This window comes from Podarcis bocagei (genome assembly GCF_964188305.1).
Source record: "Podarcis bocagei genome assembly, chromosome: 4".
NCBI lineage: Eukaryota > Metazoa > Chordata > Lepidosauria > Squamata > Lacertidae > Podarcis > Podarcis bocagei.
The window spans coordinates 24,559,033-24,582,237 of record NC_138128.1 but is presented as its reverse complement, the minus strand read 5'-3'; the positions used below and the strand labels follow the sequence as shown (position 1 = coordinate 24,582,237).

The window sequence follows — 23,205 nt, the reverse complement described above, 5'->3', positions numbered from 1 at the left end:
ACCTGGTGTGAATTCGTAATCCATGAATTTCAGATCATTTCAGAATAGCCTTGAAATTTAAGAGCTTTCTCGTGGATCATTCAGAAAAAGCTCTTCTGTATTCTCATCTCTCTCTTGGCCCATAATGTTAGCACAGACATGCATTGCCATATTGCCCCTTGGGAACTGTTATTTGACATTGTCAGTCCTGCAACCGTTCCACAGCATTGGCCATGGTCAACAGCTGATTGGAAATGGACTTGCTCCGCCAGAAAATACATGCAGAAAGAAGTTGCATTTTCATGGGTGGATGCAGGACAACAACCAAATATAACAGTGAGACGAGATGTGATAGCCATCTTCAAATATCTCAAGAGCAATGAAAGATGGAGCAAGCTTGTTTTCTCCTGCTCTGGAAGGTAGGACCTGAACCAATGGATTCAAGTTACAAGAAAGGAGATTCTGAGTAAACATCTGGAAGAACTTTCTGACAGTAAGATCTGTTTGACAGTGGAATGGTCTTCCTCAGGAGGTGGTAGACTCTCCCTCACTGGTGATTTTTAAGCAGAGGTTGGATGGCCATCTATCATGGATGGTTTAGTTGAGATACCTGCATTCCAGGGGGTTGGACTAGATCATGGGTAGGCAAACTAAGGCCCGGGGGCTGGATCCGGCCCAATCGCCTTCTAAATCAGCATGTTTTTACATGAGTAAAATATGTCCTTTTATTTAAAATGCATCTCTGGCTTATTTGTGGGGTCTGCCTGGTGTTTTTACATGAGTAGAATGTGTGCTTTTATTTAAAATGCATCTCTGGTTATTTGTGGGGCTTGGGAATTTGTTCATTTCCCCCAAAAAAATATAGTCCGCCCCCCCACAAGGTCTGAGGGACAGTGGACTGGCCCCCTGCTGAAAAAGTTTGCTGACCCATGGACTAGATGACTCTTTGGTTCCCTTCTATCTCTACACTTCTAATTCTAATTCTGAACACAGAGAAGGCTATCAGCACTTCTGCCCCACTGGTGGGCTTCGCACATGCAACTGTGACAAGAAAATACTGGACTCAATAGGCATTTGGTCTGATCCTTATGTTTTGAACACTTGCAAGGAACAATCAAAGGAATTTCCCGAGGAGATTCAGCAAACCGAAAGTTGCTTGGACTGTTCAAACAATTTGTAGCAATCAATAAGAGACAGATCAAAGATTCTTGATCTCGAACTGACAAAACAGCAGGCTTTGGCTTTCACATAGCTCTACATCAGTCACTGAGAGTAACAGATTAACGTCAAAGGCTGTCTGCACAGCTGGCTTTGGGCATTTTGTCTGCTGACCACTAACCATGTATGCAATGCAGAGAAGTTTATTTAACATTCTGGGCTAGAGGACAATCTCTGGAAGAGAGTGGTGCTCAATTAGTAATACAGCCGAACATTATAAGCTGGACAAATTGATATACTTAACCAAGTCATTATGAATTTCTGAGCCATGATTACTGGAAACCAAGAACATATCTGACAACCAGGAAAAATAGGACTCTTCTTTTTAATAACAAGGGTGAGCTTTCAGCAGCTTATCAGTCCCTGGTCAGTATATTCTCTAGAAGCTATTCCATTTATGGGGTAGGTCTCATGATTTTACAACGTGAGTGCATTGAACGGCTGCAGCCATGGCAATTTAATGGGCACTTGATAAAGGAAGTAAATAAATTAACATTGATTAAGCCAAGAGTTATACTTGGTTGCTACTTTGAAACAAGGGGTGGACTAAACCAGCAATCTCTAAACCTCTTAAGCGAAATTATTTTGATCAATGCAGTCCTACAGAAGTTGCCAAGGGACAAGATACTTAATCAGCTTAAATTGAAGTGTTGTGATTACATTCCTTTGTGGGTCAGTCTGTAAGCAACATGATAACCATACACTGTTATTCTAATTCAGGGACAGGGAATCTGGAGTCAAATGTGACACTTTAGATATCTCCAGAAACACAAAGTCACATTTTCACAGGTTGAGTATATGAGCAAGGAAGTAGCTCTGTTGCGGAGGTCTGGGAAGATGTCTTGTGCAGCACCCAAGAGGCAAAGTGTATAACTTTCAGAAGAGGGGGAGAAATTTGATTCAGTTTGCATTTAAAGGAAAACCTACACAATTATTTCTGAAACAATACAAGATCCAATACACAGCCATCTTAGGACATTTCCACTTATTCACATTTTGCAATGCGGTTCCCCTAGTCAAGCAATGTGTACAAAAATGAATATTCCACAACAGTGTGGTTAAAACTGCATACAATAGTGAAAATAACAGAAACATGCATTGCATTAGGGGGAAATGTTTTGTACAAAAAAAAGCGTATTAGGCAAAATTTCATGAAACATTAAAAATTGCAATATTCATTTTCAGGAGGGTAATTTATTTAATTTATTTTATATCATTTATAAACCTCTTGATTGTAGAAAAAAGTCTCCAAGTGGTTTACAGGACAATCAACAACAACAACAACAAAAATCACTAAAACACCCACAGCCATAGTTTAAAATTTGCAAAAAGTTAAAACCTCATCTCACAACATTTCCACTTACTCGATTTTTGCAATGCAGTTCTCCAGCCAAGCAATGTGTTTGAAAATGGATATTCCACAATAGTGTGCCTAAAATTGCATCTAATAGTGAAAATAACAGAAAGATTCGTTGAATTAGGAAAACTGCTTTGTAAAAATGTGCATATTGGGCAAAATTGCATAAAACATGAATAATGTGCGAAATTTACACTGAATTTCCAAGCTAATGTGGATAATTAAGATTGGAAGACAATGCTATTTGCTTCCAGAAATAATCCATTTGAAAATCATATGGAATTGAGAGGACTATGTTCTACTATGGGTCTGGAAGTGGAAAGCTCACATATAATAGGGAAATTTAGGGGAAACTGAATAAACTACCATGTGAATATAGACATAAAGCGCTGAAATCTGCCACTGAAAAATGTCGTAAGGTGGAGCACTCCTGTTCAAGCTTCCAGCCATCCACATTGAATTCTGGAATACTTCATTCCATCCCCACGTCTTCCAGTTTTCTCCCCTCTCTTCCTGCAAAAAATGATTCAGCATACCAGGCGCGCTGAGCTTCCTGTTCTCACTGAACTATTGGGCAGTCCCACTAAGAATTGTTGTTGTATTCTGCCAACCTTGATCTTCCCCCAGGTCCGCTGACCTCTTTCACTTGTGTGTGGAAGTACCATTTTGGCTACATAAACATCCCACACTCAGAGGATGAGGTTGTTATTAGTCTAAAACAACTTCCACCAACCAATGCAGTCTAGTAGTTTGGTTGTCAGACTAGGACCTGGAAGACGAGGGTTCAAATCCCCGTCCAGTTATGAAGCTCACTGGGTGACCGTGGGCCAGTCACCAGCTCTCAGTCTAACCTACCTCACAGGGTTGTTGTGAGGATAATATAGGGAGTGTGAGAACAGCCTATGCTACCTTGAGCTTCTTGAAGGAAAGGTGGGATATTGAAAAATGTAATAAATGGATAAATAAGAAACCTGGCACCTTCCAGATGTATTGGACTACAGCTCCCATCAAACAGGACAAGGGTTGCTGTTTAATTGTGTTTTCCAATCACATGTAATTATTTGCTTGCTTCAAGTTTCATTTCGAAAGAAAGCTAGGGTTATTCTTTTTAATAAATTAAAAAACCAGACAAAATAAAATAAGCCCTCCAGGAAGAACTGAGCATGCCGTCTTGTATCCTTTCCAAGAGACACAACGCCCAACCTAGAAAAGGTCAGGGAGGAAATCCTACATCTCATAACAATTGCCCGCACTTCCTCCATGCTCGCCTCACTTCAACAGAGGCATATTTTTGGGAACTACAGTGATAACATCTGGGCAGAAAACATCTGGGTGCGCACAACGTCTGGAGTTTCTTGGGACTGTGCATTTAGGTGAGGCACCCAAAACACTCATCCTTGCTAACACTATAACCATTTTCACAGGCTGCCCTTGAATAAATGCTTCTTTTAAAAAGTGCTGCGTTTTTGCAATTCACCCACCCTGCCACCACCATCATGCTTGCAATAAACTGTTTCCTAGGAACTGGAAAGTCTCCGTGTGAACAAACATTTTGTCACTGTTTGTCTCTAAGATGAAAGAAGAAGCTTTTTAACATGACAGGCTGCCGTTCAGACCTGTCAGAAGCTATTTTATAAGGAAAATGTAACATCTATCCAGTAAATGGGCAGGCCTCGTCCAGCCTGTCAGCGAAGCAATCTCAAGTCTCTGCCCTTCCTTTTCAAACCAGTTCATATCCTCTCCCTTTGAACAACCTTTGCTCAAATAAAGAGATAGATTTTTTTTAAAAAAATGCACCAAGAAGATCTGCGTGAACAAGAAATTATACTACAGTCACACTTCGGGTTGCGAACGCTCCGGGTTGTGCATTTTCAGTTTGTGGACCGCGCCGAACCTGGAAGTATTGGAACGGGTTATTTCCAGGTTTGGACACATGTGCAAAAACACAAAATGACATCATGTGCATGCGCAGAAGAGCCGAATCACGTCACGCGCATGTGCAGACGCGGCATTGTGGGTTGCAAATGTGCCTCCTGCATGGATCATGTTTGCAACCTGAGGTATGACTGTATATGTCAACAATCACTTTGCACAGGCCCATTTTGGTCCATTTGACAAAGCTTGCGGCTAAATTCAGGATATTTCATGGAAGGGTTTTGAAGAAGCGTATCCAGTCCATGCTATGTGTAGAAGCTTTCTCTTGCCTAAATACTGCCCGCAAGTTCTCAAACAAATCTTCATTTCCTTGGGGGGGGGGAGTGGAGTAGATGCTTGCACTGCAATATAATAAAATAACTGCTCCTTGGATATTTTCTCCAGGTGCCCATATGTGCATAAACACAGGTGGCACGTTCATATCATCCGTGAATTTAACTGCTGGGAGAATGTATTGGAGAAGAACATCAAAAGATGCGATGGCCAGAGGTGCCTGCTTTCCCCCCTTACTGAGAACAGTTCTCTGCAGAATGACTGGCAGCCCCCAAGACGCAGTGGAAATAACAGTAGAAACTTCCCTGCTCCCAGCCCCAGAGCTGAATATTGTATTTATGGGGAGAAACCTATGTTTGTTTGTTTGGGAGTGTTCATGCTGCTGAGAGCCAAATCACCCATAAGCTGCAGGTATGTTCAACACTACTCTGAAACAGGGTTTCATATAAATAAATAAATTCTAAAAATGCACGTTTGGGGCCCGCAGCAACAGGAAGATTAGTAGACAGTGATTTCTGTCAGCCATTTTTCTAGCTAAAATTTATGCCAGTTGCTTTCCCTCTCCAGGCGGAGAGATAGAACCCTATTTATTTTCCCTTGTGGGAGGAAAGCAGCTAGCGGGAGGTCTGTTTTCAGTAGAAAAATGGCTGGTGGTGAAAGAGTTAAGGGCTCCTTTATTTATGTGCCCCATTCTCATTCTCAAGGCTGCTTTTCATATAACCTCCCCCCCCAACCCCAAGCCCATTATTTGTAGAATACCTGTGTGTAATATATTTTGTTAGTCAAAAGTCTACTAAGGCTAAGCCATGTATTTTGACAGCCCACATTGCAATGTATACTTTTCTTATTTCGATTTTTATTCTCGCAACAGGTAGGCTGAGGGCGTTATGTACTGAAGTTTTCACCCTGGGCCAGCAGGGGGATACTGTAGATAGTTTTCACTCAGGTCCACATACGCAAATAAGGGATCGAAAGTGACGTTCAGTGATTGGATAGTTACAGAAAATGGTTACTGTTGTGTTCTAATGGAGCTCCATATAAGCAGGCTGGCTGAACCCTTCAGTTCAGTTCTGTTCTGGCCTGTGAATAAACAGGAGCTGTTTGAAGAATTGCTGTGTCGTCTGATATGTTCACCCACAACTTAACAGAGAGTGCCTTAGCAAAAGCCACATTTCTTTCTTGTTAACTTGGGTCTTCCAAATCTCTCTTCCCCACACTTGCTCAGGTTTACTTTCAATGCAGTGGCTGGAATCAGAACCCACGTTGCTGTGTTAATGTGCTTGAAGCTTAGATGTGCTTAGGACTTAACATGTAAGGAGATCCTGATCTTAAATTAAATTGGTCAATTTGAAGCAGAGCACTTAAGCTTAACTGGTTTGTGGATTAGTTGATTCTGAAGGTCCCTTCAAATGTGAACCTTTTAAGCACAAAGCAACGCAATAAGTTGTCGTTTGTGTGTGTACTTCAAGAGATCAGAGATGATGCTTTTGTACACAACACATATCCCACAGCTTATTAAAATCTAATCAAGCAACTGCCAAAACTTGCAAAAAAAAAAAAAAAAGTTTGTCACTTACTTGGCAGCAAGTCCCATTGAACATAGTGAGGCCTTCTTCTGAGTAAACATGCTTAGGATTGTAAGCAAGTAAAGCAGGGAGAAATGTGAGTCACTTGTGCAGGTGGATCCTAGCAGTGAGTCCAGCTGAGTCCAATTAGACTTCCTTTCAGTGCTTAGTAGTAAGTGTAAATTGGATTGCAATCTTAGGCTGTGAACATACTCTGGTTTGCTTTGCATCCAATGTGCTCTCACTGCTAGTCTACAAAATAATAGATTTGTAGAGTTGGAAGGGACTCTGAGCATCATCTAGTCCAACCCCACGCAGTGCAGGAAAATGCAGCTGTCCCACATGGGGATCGAACTTGCAGCCTTGGCATTATCAGACCATGCGCTAACCCACTGAGCTATCCAGGCATGCAACATAAGTGATCAGTCATATCTATCCTCTTATTCTTTTAAAATGAAAGATTCTGATTTAATGCTTTCCCCCACAAACCAGCTATGATTAGGACTGAAGGAAAAAAAGAACAACTTAGCTGCATTTTAAGCCAGTAAAGTATGCACAGTCTTTGAAGAAAACTACATGTGAACTCGGTATAGGTAAAGGTAAAGGGACCCCTGACCATTAGGTCCAGTCATGGCCGACTCTGGGGTTGCGGCACTCATCTCGCTTTAATGGCCGAGGGAGCCAGCGTACAGCTTCCGGGTCATGTGGCCAGCATGACTGAGCCGCTTCTGGCGAGCCAGAGCAGCGCACGGAAACGCCATTTACCTTCCCGCCGGAGCGGTACCTATTTATCTACTTGTACTTTGACGTGCTTTCGAACTGCTAGGTTGACAGGAGCAGGGACCGAGCAATGGGAACTCACCCCGTCTCGGGGATTTGAACCGCTGACTTTCTGATCGGCAAGTCCTAGGCTCTGTGGTTTATCCCACAGCGCCACCCGTGTCCTAATTCCATACCGTCCATACCGCGTCCTAACTCGGTATAGAGGATTGCAATAAGAGTGTTGGACTAGGGTCTCTCACAAACACTGTACATTCAAAGCACATCTGTGCCACTGGGACAGTCATGGCTCTCCCCCACCCCGCAAATAATTCTGGGCCCTGAAGCTGAGCCCTCCCAGCACCCTCAACAAACAACAGTTCCCAGTTTTATTTGGCTGTTAAAGTAACAGGTAAAGTGATATAAGAGTACTTTGTATGTACGGTACTTTGTGTGGATGTGACCTAGGAGTCAGGAGACCTAGGCAGCAATCCTATGGCGAAGAAGCTGGTGTAAAGCAAGCAAGCAACTGTAAATTAAGCCAGAATAAAATTGCACTGGATTCAACCCCTGTTCAGCCGCATGGTTGCTGCTGCTGCTCTGGCTAAGCCTGCCAGAGAGAAAGCAAGTCTTTAAAATACGGCTCTGTGTTGCGTTTCAAGGTCATATGACTGAGATGAATGGGCTTTGGTTCCAGCCTAAGTCCTCTCGCTCTCTGGTCCTGCTCCCATCACACTCTTAGGATGCCCCACCTTTGGGGGATTTACACTGGCCTCGGCTCAGACTCAACCAGCTGAGCTGGGATAAGCAAGAGTATCTTTGGCTGAGCCAGGAATTAGCTGTCTGAGCTGGAGATCTGCTGTATCCTAAGCAGAAGATGCTCGTTCCCCACAGATCTTGCCATAGGAAGAAAACTTTTGACAAAGTAAGGTGCATCACCTGCCCCCCAACGGCTTCCCTTTTGTGGGTGGCATTTGGATGCATCCTGAGAGATTTGGGTCTGTGGAATTAAAGCAGATCCGAGTGCTTTGTCACCCTGGTGCAGCAAATCTGCTTTAAAAAGGTGGTTCAGAAAATGTCAGAGAAATGCATTTAAAAAGCACAAAATGAATGAAGGCTTCACAGGAAGATGAAGAAACAATGCATGAGCAAATCACAATGAATGTTCATTGTCAAATAACCTCCATGGAAACAAATCAGGACGACGGCTCAATAAAAAGCAGACATAATTTAAACTCCATGAAAGCTTTGTGCAATGCTCTACCCCCTGCATTCCAGAGGGTTAGACTAGATGACACTTGTGGTCCCTTCCAGCTCTTCTATGATTCTATGAAATGGGTCATCTGGAGGAGACCTTAAAGGGCAGGTTTCAGAACAGAAATAGGAAAAAATGTCTGAGCACCAGATAAGGAGGATCAGTGTGGCATGTTGTGGAGCCAATCTCTCCTTCTCAGGCTAATCTACCTCACAGTGTTGTTGCTGAGATTGAATGTGGAGACAGAGGAGGAGAACTGTATGCCCACCTTGAGCTCCTTGGAGAAAAAGGGTGGGGGTATAGATGCAATAAATAAAAACAAATAAATAACATACATTATCTCAGTGATTCTTAACAGCATCCCTTGCTGGGGGTGCAGAGGGGGGCATCTGAGGCTGAGAGAGAGGCAGTGTGTGGCTTGCTGAAGTCCACCTTGTGAATTGACGGGCCAGGCCAAGATTCAAACGAAAGGCTTCCTCGGGCTTCCCATTGTCTCACACCCGCTCCCATGGCGTAGCATACAAATAGCATGGCAGACAAACAGGCTTGCTTTCAGCAGCTTACAGAAGCAGAGCTACAATTGCTCAGTGGCAGGGGATGTGTCTTGCATGCAGAAGGCCTCCCAATTCAAAGCCTGGCATCTCCGGTTAAAATGAATTTAGAGAGCAGAGCTTGGAACGACCGCGATGCTTGACATCTTAAGAAAGCCGCTGTCTGTCAGAGCTGACAACATCAGGCTGAGGAACGCAGTGGCCTCGTTCAATATAAGGCAGCTTCATACATCAATCATTTTTTATAATTGGATTTTTTCTTCTCCTTTTAGTTTGAGAAGCCTTTCAAAAATGGAATGTCTGGTGGTGCTGGTGGTGAGTTGCCAGAAGCTGGGGAAAAGAGAACTCAGATATATTTTTACGATGATGAGTCCAGCATCCTGATCTCACCACTGGGACATAAATGCTTGACCACTTGCCCCTCCTGCAGTTTCCAACAAACTGGCATTCAGAAGCTTACTACCATTAATAGTGTTATCCTCTGTGAATTTGTGGATTTCTCTTTCAAAACCATCTGAGTTGGTGGCCATTGCTACATACCTTCTAACATTTCTCTGATGAAAAGAGGGACGCCTTATTCCACCATCATTTTATAATTTATACCCCACCCATCTGACTGAGTGGCCCCGGCCACTCTGGGCAGCTTCCAATATATAGAAAAACACAATAAAACTATTTTTACAAAGCTTCAGATGCCTTCAGATGTCTTCTCAAGGTTGTCTCCTTGGCTTGGAGGTCACATAACTCCATACCCTCCAACATTTCTCCAGTGAAAATAGGGATGTCTAAAGGAAACATTCCAGGATAAAATCAGAATCTGAGACGGCTTCTGTAAATCTGGGACTGTCCCTGGAAAATAGGAACATTTGGAAGATGCGTTGCTACAGTCTCACTATGGAATTCTTCCTTTGATGTGGCCTGAGTCTTTCAATGTTTGGCTTCACTGAATGGTCTGATCCCCAGCCATGATTTAGGGCTTTAACCAGCACTTTGAACTGTCCCTCCAAACAAAGTAAAGCCTGGTAACAAAGTACTACTGTCCTCAGCTATCCCCTAAGAATCCAGGAGCGATAATAAAAAACATTTAGTCTGCATTGTAACTGTTTAACCAAACCAAAAATGTTACGGTTCTGAAATACTAAATTGCAACTCATTGTAAAACAACACATCAAACACAAGTCCAATAGCAACAACAATTACACAAGGAAACCTCCAGCCACAGCTGCAACCCTGTCGACATTTACTTGGGAGTAAATGACACTGGATATCATTGCACTGCACAGACAAGCCACAGTCCTCTGGGCACTTCTTATAGGAGTGAGCTCCCATTCAGCTCTGTAGAACTTGTCTTAGAAACAGGCATATGATCAGATAGCAAGATACCATGAACAACTGGAGCCTATTTTTTACGTAAAGGGAAGGAAAATGTACCAGATGGGAGGAGTCCTGCTATGCTTCTTCATTATGAGCTACAAATAGGGTTTGGCCCTGGATTTATTTTATACATCCAGGCTCATTCCTGGAACAAACAAGGCACTTCTAAAGAATCCATCTGAGCATGTGCTGAGTGCCCTGCCCTCACCACTGAAAAAAGTATAGCTTGGGTTTAAAGAGAGAAGCTCAGTTCCAGGTCAGGGAGAGCCTCTCCAACAGTTTTAGCTCTGCTCAGTGTGTGTGTGTACTATACTGCAAAAAAGCCAGGGATCTCCTTCCATCAACTGTCACCTGGCAGCAGTCATTATATCAGGATGCAGCGAAGTGGACAGGGCCACCCCATCAAACAGGTGAGAGGCGAGTACCACTTGGCACTTTCTTTCCTCCAACTCTTCAACCCAAGCTAGTCATTGGAATAACTTGTAATCAAGACATTGAACTTGATCGAAACGGGGAACACATTCTTGTTCAATCTTCGAACGAAAGTGACCACTTTTTAAGCACGCTGTAAAGCGCGGACCGCGCCCCGTGCCGTTTGGTCCCAATCGGCTCCAAAACAGAGCACTCCGCACATGCCCAGAGGGCTGGGGCTCAGCAGCCCTAGCATCATTTTAAAGGGGGGAGGGGGAGTCCTTGACAGCCACACGCATAGATAGACCACTTCGCCTGTTAAGGGCACCCACCAAGCTGCGCAGGAAAGCGCGCGCGGAAGGCGCAGCTCCGCCTCTCGCTTCCCTCCCTCCTGGAAGCGCGCGGCTTCGGCGAGGAAGCGAGCGGCGCTGGGCAGGGCTTCGGGGGGCGGGAGCCGGGGAGCCTCTCCCGCCTGCGACGTTTCCTCGGGGAGGCTGCTTCTCCGCCGCTGCTGCCGCCAGTGCTCCCGCCTCCTCGGCTCCCTCGGCTCCCTCGCCAGCCAGCAGCGCGCACTTTGCCCCGGCTGTGCGTGTGCGGGAATGTGGCGGCGATCGCGAAGCGGAGCGCCGGACGCCGCCACCGCGCTCTGATGGGCGCACACGCTGCGCGCTGCCCACTCCGTCCCCTTCGCCCGCCTCGCTCGGGGGGCTGCCCGGAGGCGACCGCGCCATGAAGAAGGAAGCGGCGGCGGCACCAGGGCGCAGCGGGGCAAGCTAGATCTCCCCGGAGAAGGTAAGGGTCGCCTGGGAAAGTTTCGTGCCTGCGAGCGACCGTCGCCTTTTTTGCTTGGGAATAGTTCCACCCCATATATATATCCCGATCGCTTTTTTAAAACTATCTACATTCATAGATATGGGTTTCTCTTTCTGCCCTCGTGATCAGCGCCCTCTCCTGAGAGCGGTTTCTTTTTAAAAGTGCCGGAGATGTCAAAGTTGGGGGGGGGGGGTTCGGGAATTTCCTCGTCTTCCCCCAGGAAAAGGGGCTATTTCCCCCAAAGGCTCTCCTTTCCGAACAATGCAAGCGAAGGGAGAATGGCAAACCTATTAAGAACGCGCCAACTAGGGACTGCTTTCCCAATAGAGCAAAAAATACATCGGTTGTGGAGACGGGGTGGTGGTGTGTTTTTTTTTAAAGGGGGTGGCGTCCTAGTTCTAGAAGACCCCCACCATCCATTTCCCAGCAGCTTTTGACTCAGGAGTCAAAATGTCGATGGCTGGACCGGGCTGTCCAAACGAGCGCACGGGAGCGCAGTCAAGGAGCGTGGGGGAAAGGGTCGTGGGGACGGTGTGTTGGTTCTGGAGTGGGGAAGGAGAGGCGCTCTGTGCATGCCCAAGGGGTGTCTGGCCTTTGGGAGCATTCTGCACTTGCTCCCGCTGATCTGGGAACGAAGTCAGGCGCGGACTTCCGCGTTCGCGCGCGTTTTGGGTGGTGAGAAAGGGAAGCGAGTCTGCCGCCCTTTCGGCACGCAGGAATAATAAGAGCTGGTGGAGCAGGCAAGCAAAGGGCAGCAGGCGTCCTGGGAAAGAGGCTAGTCCGCATTGTTCACATGCCCCCTTTCTGTCATTGCTGCGCTGTAAATGGGCTCACAGCAGATACAAATACGACATTCCATAGCAGCCGAAAGCCTACAGGAAGACTACAGGGATTGTGCAAGGAAACCTCACTCACAGGGTCTGCACCTTCAGCTTAGGTACCCAGCACAGTCGCCTTCTCATGGTCCCCTTATAACAGGGGATGTGGAACCTGTGGCTCACCTCTCCAGATGTTGTGGGACCACAGCTCCCATCACTGACTATTGAATCTGCTGTCTGGGATTGATGTAACCAGGAACCCAACAATATCTGAAGGGCCACAGGTAGAGATAGATGAATCTGGCCATTTCAGCCTTCTTGGTTTCTCATTTTTTTAGCCTCAAATTCAGCTCTCCACATTTCCACAATGATCTGTGAATTTATGAGAATATATATATATTCTCATAAAAATTAATCAGCATTTTAGTTCAGACATTTCCTAATAAACACAATACTGTGTGTAGTTTTGAATTGTTGCAAGCAACTTCCCCGATGCAATGCATTTCTGTATGCTGTTTTCATGAATAAGTGCATTTTAATGCACAGACCTCCCTAATGTATGCACTTTTGTACATACTGTTTGGTTGGAGAGCTGCATTGCAAAATTAGGAAATGTGCAGGTTTCAAAGAATGCTGTGCTTTCAATTTGTAAAATTTACTTTCTGATCTTCCGTTCTCTCTAGCTCAGCCTTTGCTAACCTGGTGCCCTCCAGACACTACAACTACCATCATCCGCAGCCAGCACTTGTTGGCTGGAGCTAATGGGAGTTGTAGTCTGACAACATCCAGAGGGCAGCAGTTTGGTGAAGACTGCTCTAGCTTACATTATCCTTTATGTCCTTTTGTCTCCTGGCCCCTCTCCCTCTTTCCCTTCCTGCCATCTCTGAATTCCAGTGATGTGGAGCTTCTGCAAAATTGTGAGAATTCATTGGATTTCACTGGATGGGAAAATCTAGAAAACCTTGAAACCGAAAACTGTGTGTGAAGGTTTTCTGGATTTCCCCTCCTTCCCTATGACCCAATATCCAGAAATTCTCTAGTGCCCTACATCGTTTAAGGATCTGTTTATTTGACTTAATTTCAGTAAACAACAACAAAAAGTGTGCTGTGTTAATGTTATGTGTTATATAAATAAATATCTCAAAATGTTTGGTGTTCCTCCCCCACCCCCACCAAGCTTTATTTGGAAAATATTTTTGTTGTAAATATTTTAAAGATTTGGCAACTCAACATCATATACTTTCCTTACATTGTTTCTTGGTTCCCCACTTAAAATGTAGGCACAGAAAACTGTTCACATACTAATTTTAGCTGCAGCTCCTGTAATGCTTAGAGTCCTGGACTAGGTCCTAGGAGAAAAAGTGCTCAAATTCCACTCAGCCATGAACTTCGTTTGGGTCAGTCACCATCCTGACTTACGGGGTTGTTGTGATGATAAACCGGGGGCCATTTGTGGCACCCCGGGCTCCTTGCAGGAAAGATGGCTTATAAATCATAATAATATTATTAAATAATAATAAAAATAGAAGAGGAACCCCCCCCCAACAAAGGTAACCGCAATTGTGAAAGTGCCTTGTTTGACTGGCTTCACATTCATTTTGTGATTCTACTGACAGCACAATCCTAACCATGCCTGCTACCATATAAGTCCTATTAAATTCAATGGTGCTTACGCTCAGATAAGTGGGGTTAGGATTGCAGTCTAATTCATTTTATGGCGGGGGGGAGAGTCACCAGAAAAAAACAGCAACCCAATATTAGCCAGTATCACTGGTGCAGTCCTGATTCATAAGCTTCAGTAGAGGCTGCCCCCCCCCAACTATTTTCTGTTGGGTCAGGATTGCAACATCTGTGCCTTCCCCTTTGTTTGGCTTGACTAGACTTGGAACATATTCTCTTCCCCACCTCTTGATTCTGTCATTTCTGTTCCGACCCCCATTTGGTCTTTGCTATCACTTCCTGGTTTTGGCTCTTTGTTGACGGCAAACCAGACTGGGAAGTGAAGTATCCACAGTGCAAGAAGAGCTAGCTGAGGAAGAAAATCAGCCTGGCTCCCTGGAGATGGTTGAAACCATCACAGCTCTTGTTGGCTGAATTTGCAGGTGAACCTCAGCACTTCTCCATCTTCCTACCTGGTGCGTGGGATACCAGTTGGAAACGCAAGCTGCTTTGACAGAGGGGTGGGGGAAACGTGATATACTGCTGTCTTGGATAGCTAGCAATTAAATAATGCCTCTGCTAAATTTTGCTTTGCTTTGCACTGAATTCATACTGCTCTGTTCAATTTGGAACTGCCGTATGTGTTTTGCAATTGCAGTGGTTGCATTTGTTTTTGTTTTTAAAATTGCATATTCCTTATGGCACCTTATGGTGAAGGACAGGTGAGACGTCTTAGAAACAAATTAAAATATGGCATTGAGGGAAAGGGCCATAGCACAGTGGTAGAACATCTGCTTTGCATGCAAAAGATTTGGGTTCAGTCCTCAGCATCCTCAACTGGGGTTGGGAAAGGCTCTTTGCTGAAGCTATGGAGAGCTGGGTGGCATAGTGCTCTTACTCAGTATAAGCTGGTTGTCAATGAGAGGAAGAGAAATAGCAGAGAAAGCTGAGGAAAGAAGCTCAACAATGTTTCGTGAGTAAGGCAGAAGCGGGGAACTTGCTGGGGTAGGGTAGAACTGCTACACCAGCTTCCGGGCTCTGTGCCCCCCTCATTCTGGAATTATGGTATGCCAGGGCCTGTTCACACAGCCATCGGAATAGCAACTAGCTAACACACTTGGGCAAATTCACAAGAACTGTCAGCACGCCAAAAGAGTCAACTCACAGTTTAACCCCCTTTGCGTGGATCTGTGGTAAGTGAAAACTGCATGCTGGACATTCATATTTTGGTTTCTTGAGTCAAGATATACACAAGTCCTTTGCCCATGCCCTCCACTTTTTGGCTCCTCCCTTCGCCACAAGCCACAATTAAACCAGGAAGTCTCTACTTAACCATAGTTTCTTGTTTTGTCTGAACCAAAACTATGGTTGGTGGCTTCAGAACAGGCCAGGATATTAAATCATGGCTTGAAGTTGAGTTAGCCATATAATGTCGATGTTTTGGACTACAACTTCCATCAGCCCCAGGCTGATGGAGGGCACCGTGTGGACTTCTCTGGTTTAATATCTGGGCTTGTTCTGAAGTTGTAGTTCCCCGGTTCAGATGAACAGGAAAAGTGTGGTTTAGAAGCTTCCTGATTTAACAGTGGCTTGAGAAAAGGGAGGAGATGTGGTACTTCTTGTGTGAGCAAAAGGCTTATAAATATCTCAGCTTAATAAGCCCAGATATGATTGTCTGAACAGACTCATGAAGTGGAGGCTGGATCTTTTCCTGCCTTTTGGTGTTCTTAGTGCTGCAGCTTAGATACTTTCTTTGTTTTCCTCCAGAGACGCTTGCTGATACCAGGCCTCTAGATCCATCTATGTGACTTTGCTGGAGAAACCATGACCGAAGTCCTCCTGACCGCTGTTCTGAACGGGACTGAAAACCACTCGCTGGCTAGCAGTGGATGGACGTCGAACAATGTCACCAGCAAGTGCTTGCTGACCAAAACTGGTTTTCAGTTCTATTACCTGCCTGCTGTCTACATCATAGTCTTCATCACTGGATTCCTGGGCAACAGCGTGGCGATCTGGATGTTTATCTTCCACATGAGGCCTTGGAGTGGCATCTCGGTTTACATGTTCAACCTGGCGCTGGCTGACTTCTTGTATGTCCTGACTCTTCCTGCACTGATCTTCTATTACTTCAATCAAACCGATTGGATCTTTGGGAACTTCATGTGCAAGCTGCAGAGGTTCATCTTCCATGTCAACCTGTATGGAAGCATCTTGTTCCTCACTTGCATCAGCGTGCACAGGTACACAGGTGTGGTCTACCCCTTGAAATCGCTGGGGCGGCTGAAAAAAAAGAACGCCGTCTACATCAGCACCTTAGTTTGGGGGGTTGTGGTCACTGGGATTTCTCCCATCTTCTTCTACTCTGGAACTGGGGAAAGGAAAGTCAAAACCATGGCTTGCTACGACACGACGGTAGACGACTACCTACGAAGCTACTTCATTTACAGCATGTGCACCACGGTCTTCTTGTTTTGCATCCCGTTCATACTGATCCTGGGTTGCTACGGATTAATCGTGAAAGCACTGATTTACAAAGATTTAGACAATTCCCCGCTCAGGAGGAAATCGATTTACCTGGTTATTATAGTGTTGGCGGTATTTGCTGTGTCTTATCTCCCCTTTCACGTGATGAAAAACTTGAATCTACGAGCCAGGCTGGATTTCCAGACTCCAGAAATGTGTGCCTTTAACGACAGGGTTTATGCCACTTACCAAGTGACTCGGGGGCTGGCGAGCCTCAACAGCTGCGTGGATCCTATTCTGTATTTCTTGGCTGGAGACACGTTCCGAAGACGGCTGTCAAGAGCAACCAGGAAAGCTTCAAGAAGGAGCGAGCTCAACGTGCAGTCAAAAAGTGAGGATATGACTCTCAGCATTTTATCTGAGTGTAAACAGAATGGAGACACAAGCTTGTGAATAACAGTTTAATTTTCCTTTTGCAAGCAAGCACTCTCACCCCCCTTTCCCTTATCCCCACCCTTCATTTTTAACCCATGTAAGAATCTAATTTCGTGCATTTTCAAGAAAACTTAACAAGCGGACAATTTCTTTTGTTTCGTTTTGTTTGAAAAACATGCCGCGTGAAGCTAGGAAAAACGTGGGGAAAGTAAGTGTCAAATTCTTTAAAAAATTAAATGGAAAACAGTATGGGAGGTTTCCGTTCTTACCCTTTTAATTCTGAAAGAATAATTTATCTGATAGTCCGGTACACACAACAAATGCAGTGCAAACCCTCAGAAAAGGTGTCTCCTTGACTTAAGAGTATGAGGCATGCCCGTGGAAGGTGAATATTTCTTTAAGGCTCTAGTCTATTCTCCAGCTCCCAGTTCCCTTGCCTGTTTCTGCCTTGCTGTGGTTCTGGAAAGGGCAGTGTCCGTAGGGGACCAGCTCCTGTCAGGGATATTGCAGACCCCCTCCCTGAATGTAGGTCTTTTTATTGAAAACATCAATGACAAAAAAAGCCCTTTGATTTGCAGAGATACCAAGGAGGCTGACGGCGTTCTACACAGCTGATCAATGAGAAGTAAGCCTGGTGCTTATTTTATTAAAGTTGATTTTTGTTTAATAATTAAGTAAGGTTGGAACATATTAGATGAATTGAATTTGTTGTTTGGTATTGACTTCAGGTTCTCCTCCTCCTCCTCCTCCCTTCCTGCATGTCCCGATAAGCTTCCTCACCACAGGAGTTCTGGATGTAGACATGTGTTCCTGGACCGCTCTCTTAAGCACTGCCGAAAGCACAATGCAAGAAACTTAGTAATGGTCTGTTGGCAATTATTTCTTTGCGATTCTAGCAAGTTGGTCTAGCGGAGCCAATCGTGTCCCCCCCCCCCCACTCTCGAATCTGGGCTTGTGCAGAGGACCATCTGGTCACGGCACGTTCGTGGGAAACTGCTGGGCATCGTGGCTTCCAAACTAGGACAATCTGGTAGCGTTGACCCATCACCATATGCAGGGTTCAAGTTTTCGGCATGTGTTGGGAAACATGGGGAAAACTGTACAGCCCCAAATGCACTGGAAGCCTAGCTCCTTTGTGTGATGTTGGATGTGACAGCAAGCTTGGCACAGGCTGGGCTTCTCTCATGCAGGCTTCTGAGATGGTTTGACCATGGGCTTGAACCTTCTTTGAATAGATCTTCCCTGTTACCATATAGGGAGGGTTCTTCTGTACATAGAGGAGATGATTACTGAAAATGTGATGCCCCACCTCAATAATAATTAGAAGTCTGACAGAGAGAGAGAGAGATTAGATTGTAAGAATTAGTGCTGTCATGTTCCCTGAAAGGTTAACAAATCTATAAACATAGTAGATGTACAGTACCAACAGCCCCAAGGTTACACAGAACTTGCAACTCCTTCTCAGCAGTTTAGTACACATCTAATGGGCACATCAGAACACTGTTAGGTTTTGGGGTTGGTGCAAATTCTCCAGTAATTTAACCTATCTAGTTGGCAGTACCTATATTTTTGTCAACATGAAGAATTGCATTTGATTTATTTTTAGCCCTAATTTGGATTTCTCCCTTTTTAACATACAGCACTTTGCATGACAATAGCAGTTTTTCTTGCATTTAATGCTCCTTTCTTCTTCTTAGGAAAAAGTAACTGTCATTAATTTTCACAGGTGGGGGGGGGCGGGGAGAGGAGTGCCTCATCTAAATGTATAAAAGATTTACGTCAGATTCAGAAAGGCTTGGTTGAATGATGTCCTTCCCTACCTTTTCCCAATGCCTGACAGTGATCTGAGATGGCTTCATCACCACCCCAAAGATTTCCACATGTGGACATGACATTTGGATTTAGGAACTTAGGAAGCAGAGTTTGGCCAAGCTCAAGCTCAGTATTGTCAACACTGCTCAGCTGTGGCTCTCTAGGATGTCAGGCAGGATCCAATGCTACTTGGAAATGCTGGGGATTGAACCCAGAATCTTCTGTATGCTCTACCCCTTGCCCAACACAATCTTACTGAATTCTCCATTTCCAGCTTACTTGGGTTTGTAGGGAAATACTCTTCTCTACAGCTCTTTTCAAGCATTCAGAAACAGGCTGCGATAACCGTGCACTAGAAAGGAGTGTTATGGCTAAGAGAAAGGTAGTGGGGAAGATGACCTGAAATAGGCCAAAAACAATGTATCATGAAAGCTGCCAACTGATGCAGGAATCCCAGTCCCCGATAGATTCAAAACACAAAACAGTTTGGATGGAAAATAAAGCCTTATTTGCTTCATTTAATCTACCAAAATGTATCTGGAAAAAATGTTCTGCTGCAGCAAGCAGTGCTTTGAATTATTACAAAATTCTTTCTGTATAAAATAAAGAGGATACGTAATCTCATAAATGGCTTGAACAAATCCTTCCAAAAAGACTGTGGTTTACAGGAGAGGTAAAAATAAACTATTTACATCTTGCTTATTAATTTCCAAAGGCTGAGGATGAGCAGGAAGGGAATTGCTCTGAATAATGGCAGACTTACAAATCAGCTTAAATTCATAAATGCAAAATCTACTGAACCTGCAAAATCTGTTTATTTAACTTATTTCTCAAGGAAGGCAATGGCAAGCAAAGAGCTAGCTAGTGTGTTCACAATGCTACTTGATTCTACACTTAAACTCTGAATTGGGCATTGTTGAGTGAAGGGATAATGAGATGCATCATTAAGGCTGTGGTGCTGAGCTCAATTACTTGGGAGTAAGCTCCCTTGGACCCAATGAAGCTTACTGCTAAGTAAATATACATAGGCTTCCACTGCAACCTCTCTCGTCTTGTTTTATAAGAAACTATAAATTAGAATTGTGCAAGGCTTCTGTTCAAATGTTGACATGTATGCATGTCAAGCTCTAGCTTAACAAGCAATCTGAATAAAATGTAAAAAGCCAAGAAAATTTAGAAGCGTGGTAAATAAGTGGCAGTCTTATTTTTAATTAATTAACCTCTTGTGATTAGCTGTTTAGATTAAGATTCGGTGAGAGTGTCAGGAAACATGGAAAACCTTTCCCTGCATCACCAAGAAGCATGTAACATTAAACAATTCCCTTAAACCAAATTGAACTGAGGCATGCCTTGCTGGGCACAGCAATTGAATTAAGGGTACAATGGTGGAATGGATTTTTTACTCTTTGGAATGACTTTCTTTTGCTACATTTTTACATTCAGCTATCTTTCACGTACTTCTGTTTTCTGTTCATTGTTGTGCTCCGTACAATTAGTCAATGGATGTTGGGGTGTAACGTTCTTATAATCTGCTAATCCTCCCCCCCAAAAAAAAAATCCTGCAAAATCTTTGTGTGTTTGCGTGCAGCACCCTAGTATTAAATCACAGTGGCTCTCTATTTATACATTAGAGCCCCGATCTAGCAAGAGAGACTCTCATGTGGAAGCAGGTTTCCCTTTGTGGATCCTCTTTTAGGCCAAGTCCTTCATGAGTCACAAGACCTGCATGGATACTTGCAGGATTGTTGAAGCCAACACCAAGCTTGCCATCCTCTAAAAGCACCAATCATCTGTTTTGGGTGACAAAGAGGAATCTGGGTCCCCCTATCAAATTTAAGCTATCAAGACCAATGCCACCATCTGTGTAGGTACATCCTGGGAAATCATCATGCCCAGCAGCCTCATGCTGAACTTGATGGTCTCTCAGTTGGGGCTGCTGTCCTGAAGAGCTACAACCCCAGAGGATCAACTGCATCTTGATGGCATGGCCTATTCTGAAGGTCAAGATACAGGTCTCTGGAAATACAATATGCCACACTTGTCTAGAAATATCTGCATACACAGGAGGGCTTTTTTAACCTTCTTTTTTCAATAGCCCCTCTCACCTGTGTCATATTAGAAGTTGGTTTCTGAAATCCCACTGAGTTTCAGAAAGAGCTTCTGAAACCATGGAGGTCATTAAAAAAACAAATCAACATCCCTTCTGAGCACCAGTCAGGCAGATCCTAAGATCCTACTGGGAGATGCTACAAAGAAGGTCAGAATTAAGACTTCATGTTCTCCCATGTAACATTATCTCTGTCATAAAACAATTTCAGGATCCAGGTGCCAGTGATACTTTATTAGATGCCCAGGCAATCAGATGCCCAATATTTTATTTTGATTATTTATTCCTCCTGCAGTTCTTTCTGACATAACGAAGTGCTTTATGATCCTGACCTCGCTTCTCTCCCCAACTGTCTTTCAAGGTTATTTGGGTTGAGGGACAGAGACTCCCTCAAGGCCACAAAGTGAAGTGGGCAGCTGTGGGGAGATGCAACCAATGTGGGGCTCTGGTACCTCAACCACAAATGGTTCTTCTGGGGTATCAAATGATGTGTAAAGTACCTATATCTCATGTTAGTTATTAATCCTATCTGTTATTACTGCTTTGAAAGGTCATAGAATTGGAGAACTGGAAGGAACCAAGAGGGTCATCCTGTCCCCTGCAATGCAATGCAGGTATATTTTGGCCTAATGTGGGGCTCAAACCCACAACCCTGAAATTAAGAATCCCACACTCTACCGACTGAGCTATCTGGTTGTCATGCCTAACATGAGCTTACCGTCAGTTGCAGTCACCCAGCATTTGCTTGCCTTTTCCCAGTGAATGCTGCTGACCAGCAGGAAGCAGCAGCCACTGCTCCTTCCCCCTAATCTGCTGTTGCTGCTTATTCACTCAGAGGCAGTGGAGGTTGGTGCCCACTGGGGACTGGTAGGGTGGACAGCAGGGAGGCCAACAGTAGGTGGCACTAGAGCAAACAGTGGATAGCGCCACAGCCAATGATAGGCAGAGGGAGAGCCAGCTAGTTCCAGGTTTTGCCCCATTTCCCTTGCGGAGTTCTTCCAAGTAAGGCAACACAGACTAAGGAGGCGGAGGCAGCCAATGCTACCCCCTAGATATGCTGCAGGTAATGATGTAAGCAGATGGGAGCTGGCTGAATGTAGAGTGATCCTGGTGGGGCAGCCTCCACTGCACAGAGCAGGCAAACAGGAAGCTACTGCGGTGAAAGGAAGTGGCAAGATCTGGAGGCTGTGGGGCCTCTGCTGGGCTGTGAGGCTCAGTACATGGCCAATGTTGCTGAAGCTTGACATCAGCCTTGATGAATGCTGCTGCTGCTGCTGCTGCTTCTGCTTCTTCTTCTTCTTCTTCTTCTTCTTCTTCTTCTTCTTCTTCTTCTTCTTCTTCTTCTTCTTCTTCTTCTTCTTCCCTAACCTCTACCTAAAGGTATGCAATGGAGACCTCCTCTTTCTATTCACCCCAAAACATCCTTTAGAGCAAGGGAGGGATCTGTGGCCCTGCAGATGTTGCTGGACTCCTAGCCCCATCATCCCTACACCTTGGTTATGTTCATTGGGACAAGCTGGAGTCCAACGCTGCCTGCAGAATCATAGGTAAGGAACCTATGATTCTGCAGGCAGTGTTGGACTCCAACTTGCCCCAATGCTTGCAAGACTGGCCACATGAGGAAAGGAGCATTTTTATTTTCCTGGTTTTTGAGGACTTAACTGCACCACAGACTTAAGCTCTGTCTGTGCGTTCAGAAGACCATGTGCGGGTAAGCATGAAGTGTGTTGGAGGAGAGGACAATCGTGTGTTTACCCACTTTGTGCCTTCCCTGCCTTCCCCAGCCCAACATTTCTGCATTGAATAGCAAAATCCGAAAGGGCGGTCTATTGTGCATTTGGCTGGAGACACCTCCCTGCATTATCAACGTTCCCAGCTTCAAACAGCTTCTAAGGATGCTCAGCTGAGGAGCACCCTCCAGTCATTCCTGCTCAGCATAGGAATGTTGTGGGCAAGGCAGCAGGTGTACCCAGCCCATAAGGGGACATTTGGGGTGAGACTAGAGCATGCCTGCCCTTCACCGCCTTGATGTTTACCTCCCTTCTTGAATGCATGAGGAAGGTCTATGCTCACTGAATCATCATTGCCTCCCTGAAGGGAACCCTGAGAACTTCAGTTTTGTGAAGCGGAGTTGGGATCTCCAACTGCAACTTCTCAGCTAACCAAACGACAGTTCCCAAACCAGTGTGGTGTAGTGGTTAAGAGTGGTAGTCTCATAATCTGGTGAACAGGGTTCACTTCCCTGCTCCTCCACATGCAGCTAGTCACACTTCTCTGAAGTCTCTCAGCCTAACTCACCTCACAGAGTGTTTGTTGTGGGGGAGGAAGGGAAAGGAGAATTTCCCTTTGAGAATTTCGCTTTGAGACTCCTTAGGGTACTGATAAAGTGGGATATCAAATCCAAATCCAAACTCTTCTTCA

The 23,205-nt window shown here is 44.8% G+C and overlaps 1 protein-coding gene and 1 long non-coding RNA gene across 4 annotated transcripts in view; one reads left to right on the top strand and one right to left on the bottom strand.

The window, feature by feature from the left end:
• LOC308585238 overlaps positions 1 to 23,205 on the bottom strand; it is a 382,477-nt gene that overhangs the window by 98,705 nt on the left and 260,567 nt on the right. The window lies entirely within an intron of this gene.
• Positions 10,995 to 19,443, top strand: P2RY1 (purinergic receptor P2Y1). 3 transcript variants are annotated; one of them, XM_081190573.1, is made up of 3 exons: positions 10,995 to 11,469; positions 15,735 to 16,821; positions 17,444 to 19,443. In XM_081190573.1, exons 2-3 carry the CDS (start codon positions 15,792 to 15,794, stop codon positions 17,485 to 17,487), a joined length of 1,074 nt encoding a protein of 357 aa, XP_081046699.1. In that variant the 5' UTR covers positions 10,995 to 11,469; positions 15,735 to 15,791; the 3' UTR covers positions 17,488 to 19,443. The 3 variants fall into 3 exon arrangements, with proteins under 3 accessions (XP_081046699.1, XP_081046697.1, XP_081046698.1); XM_081190571.1 differs by having other exon boundaries at positions 11,004 to 11,469; positions 15,735 to 19,443; XM_081190572.1 differs by lacking the exon at positions 10,995 to 11,469 and adding an exon at positions 14,236 to 14,410 and having other exon boundaries at positions 15,735 to 19,443.

What these genes read in the sequence shown, in the direction of transcription:
- P2RY1 (XM_081190571.1), top strand. Translation starts at nt 15,792, where the DNA reads ATGACCGAAGTCCTCCTGACCGCTGTTCTGAACGGGACTGAAAACCAC.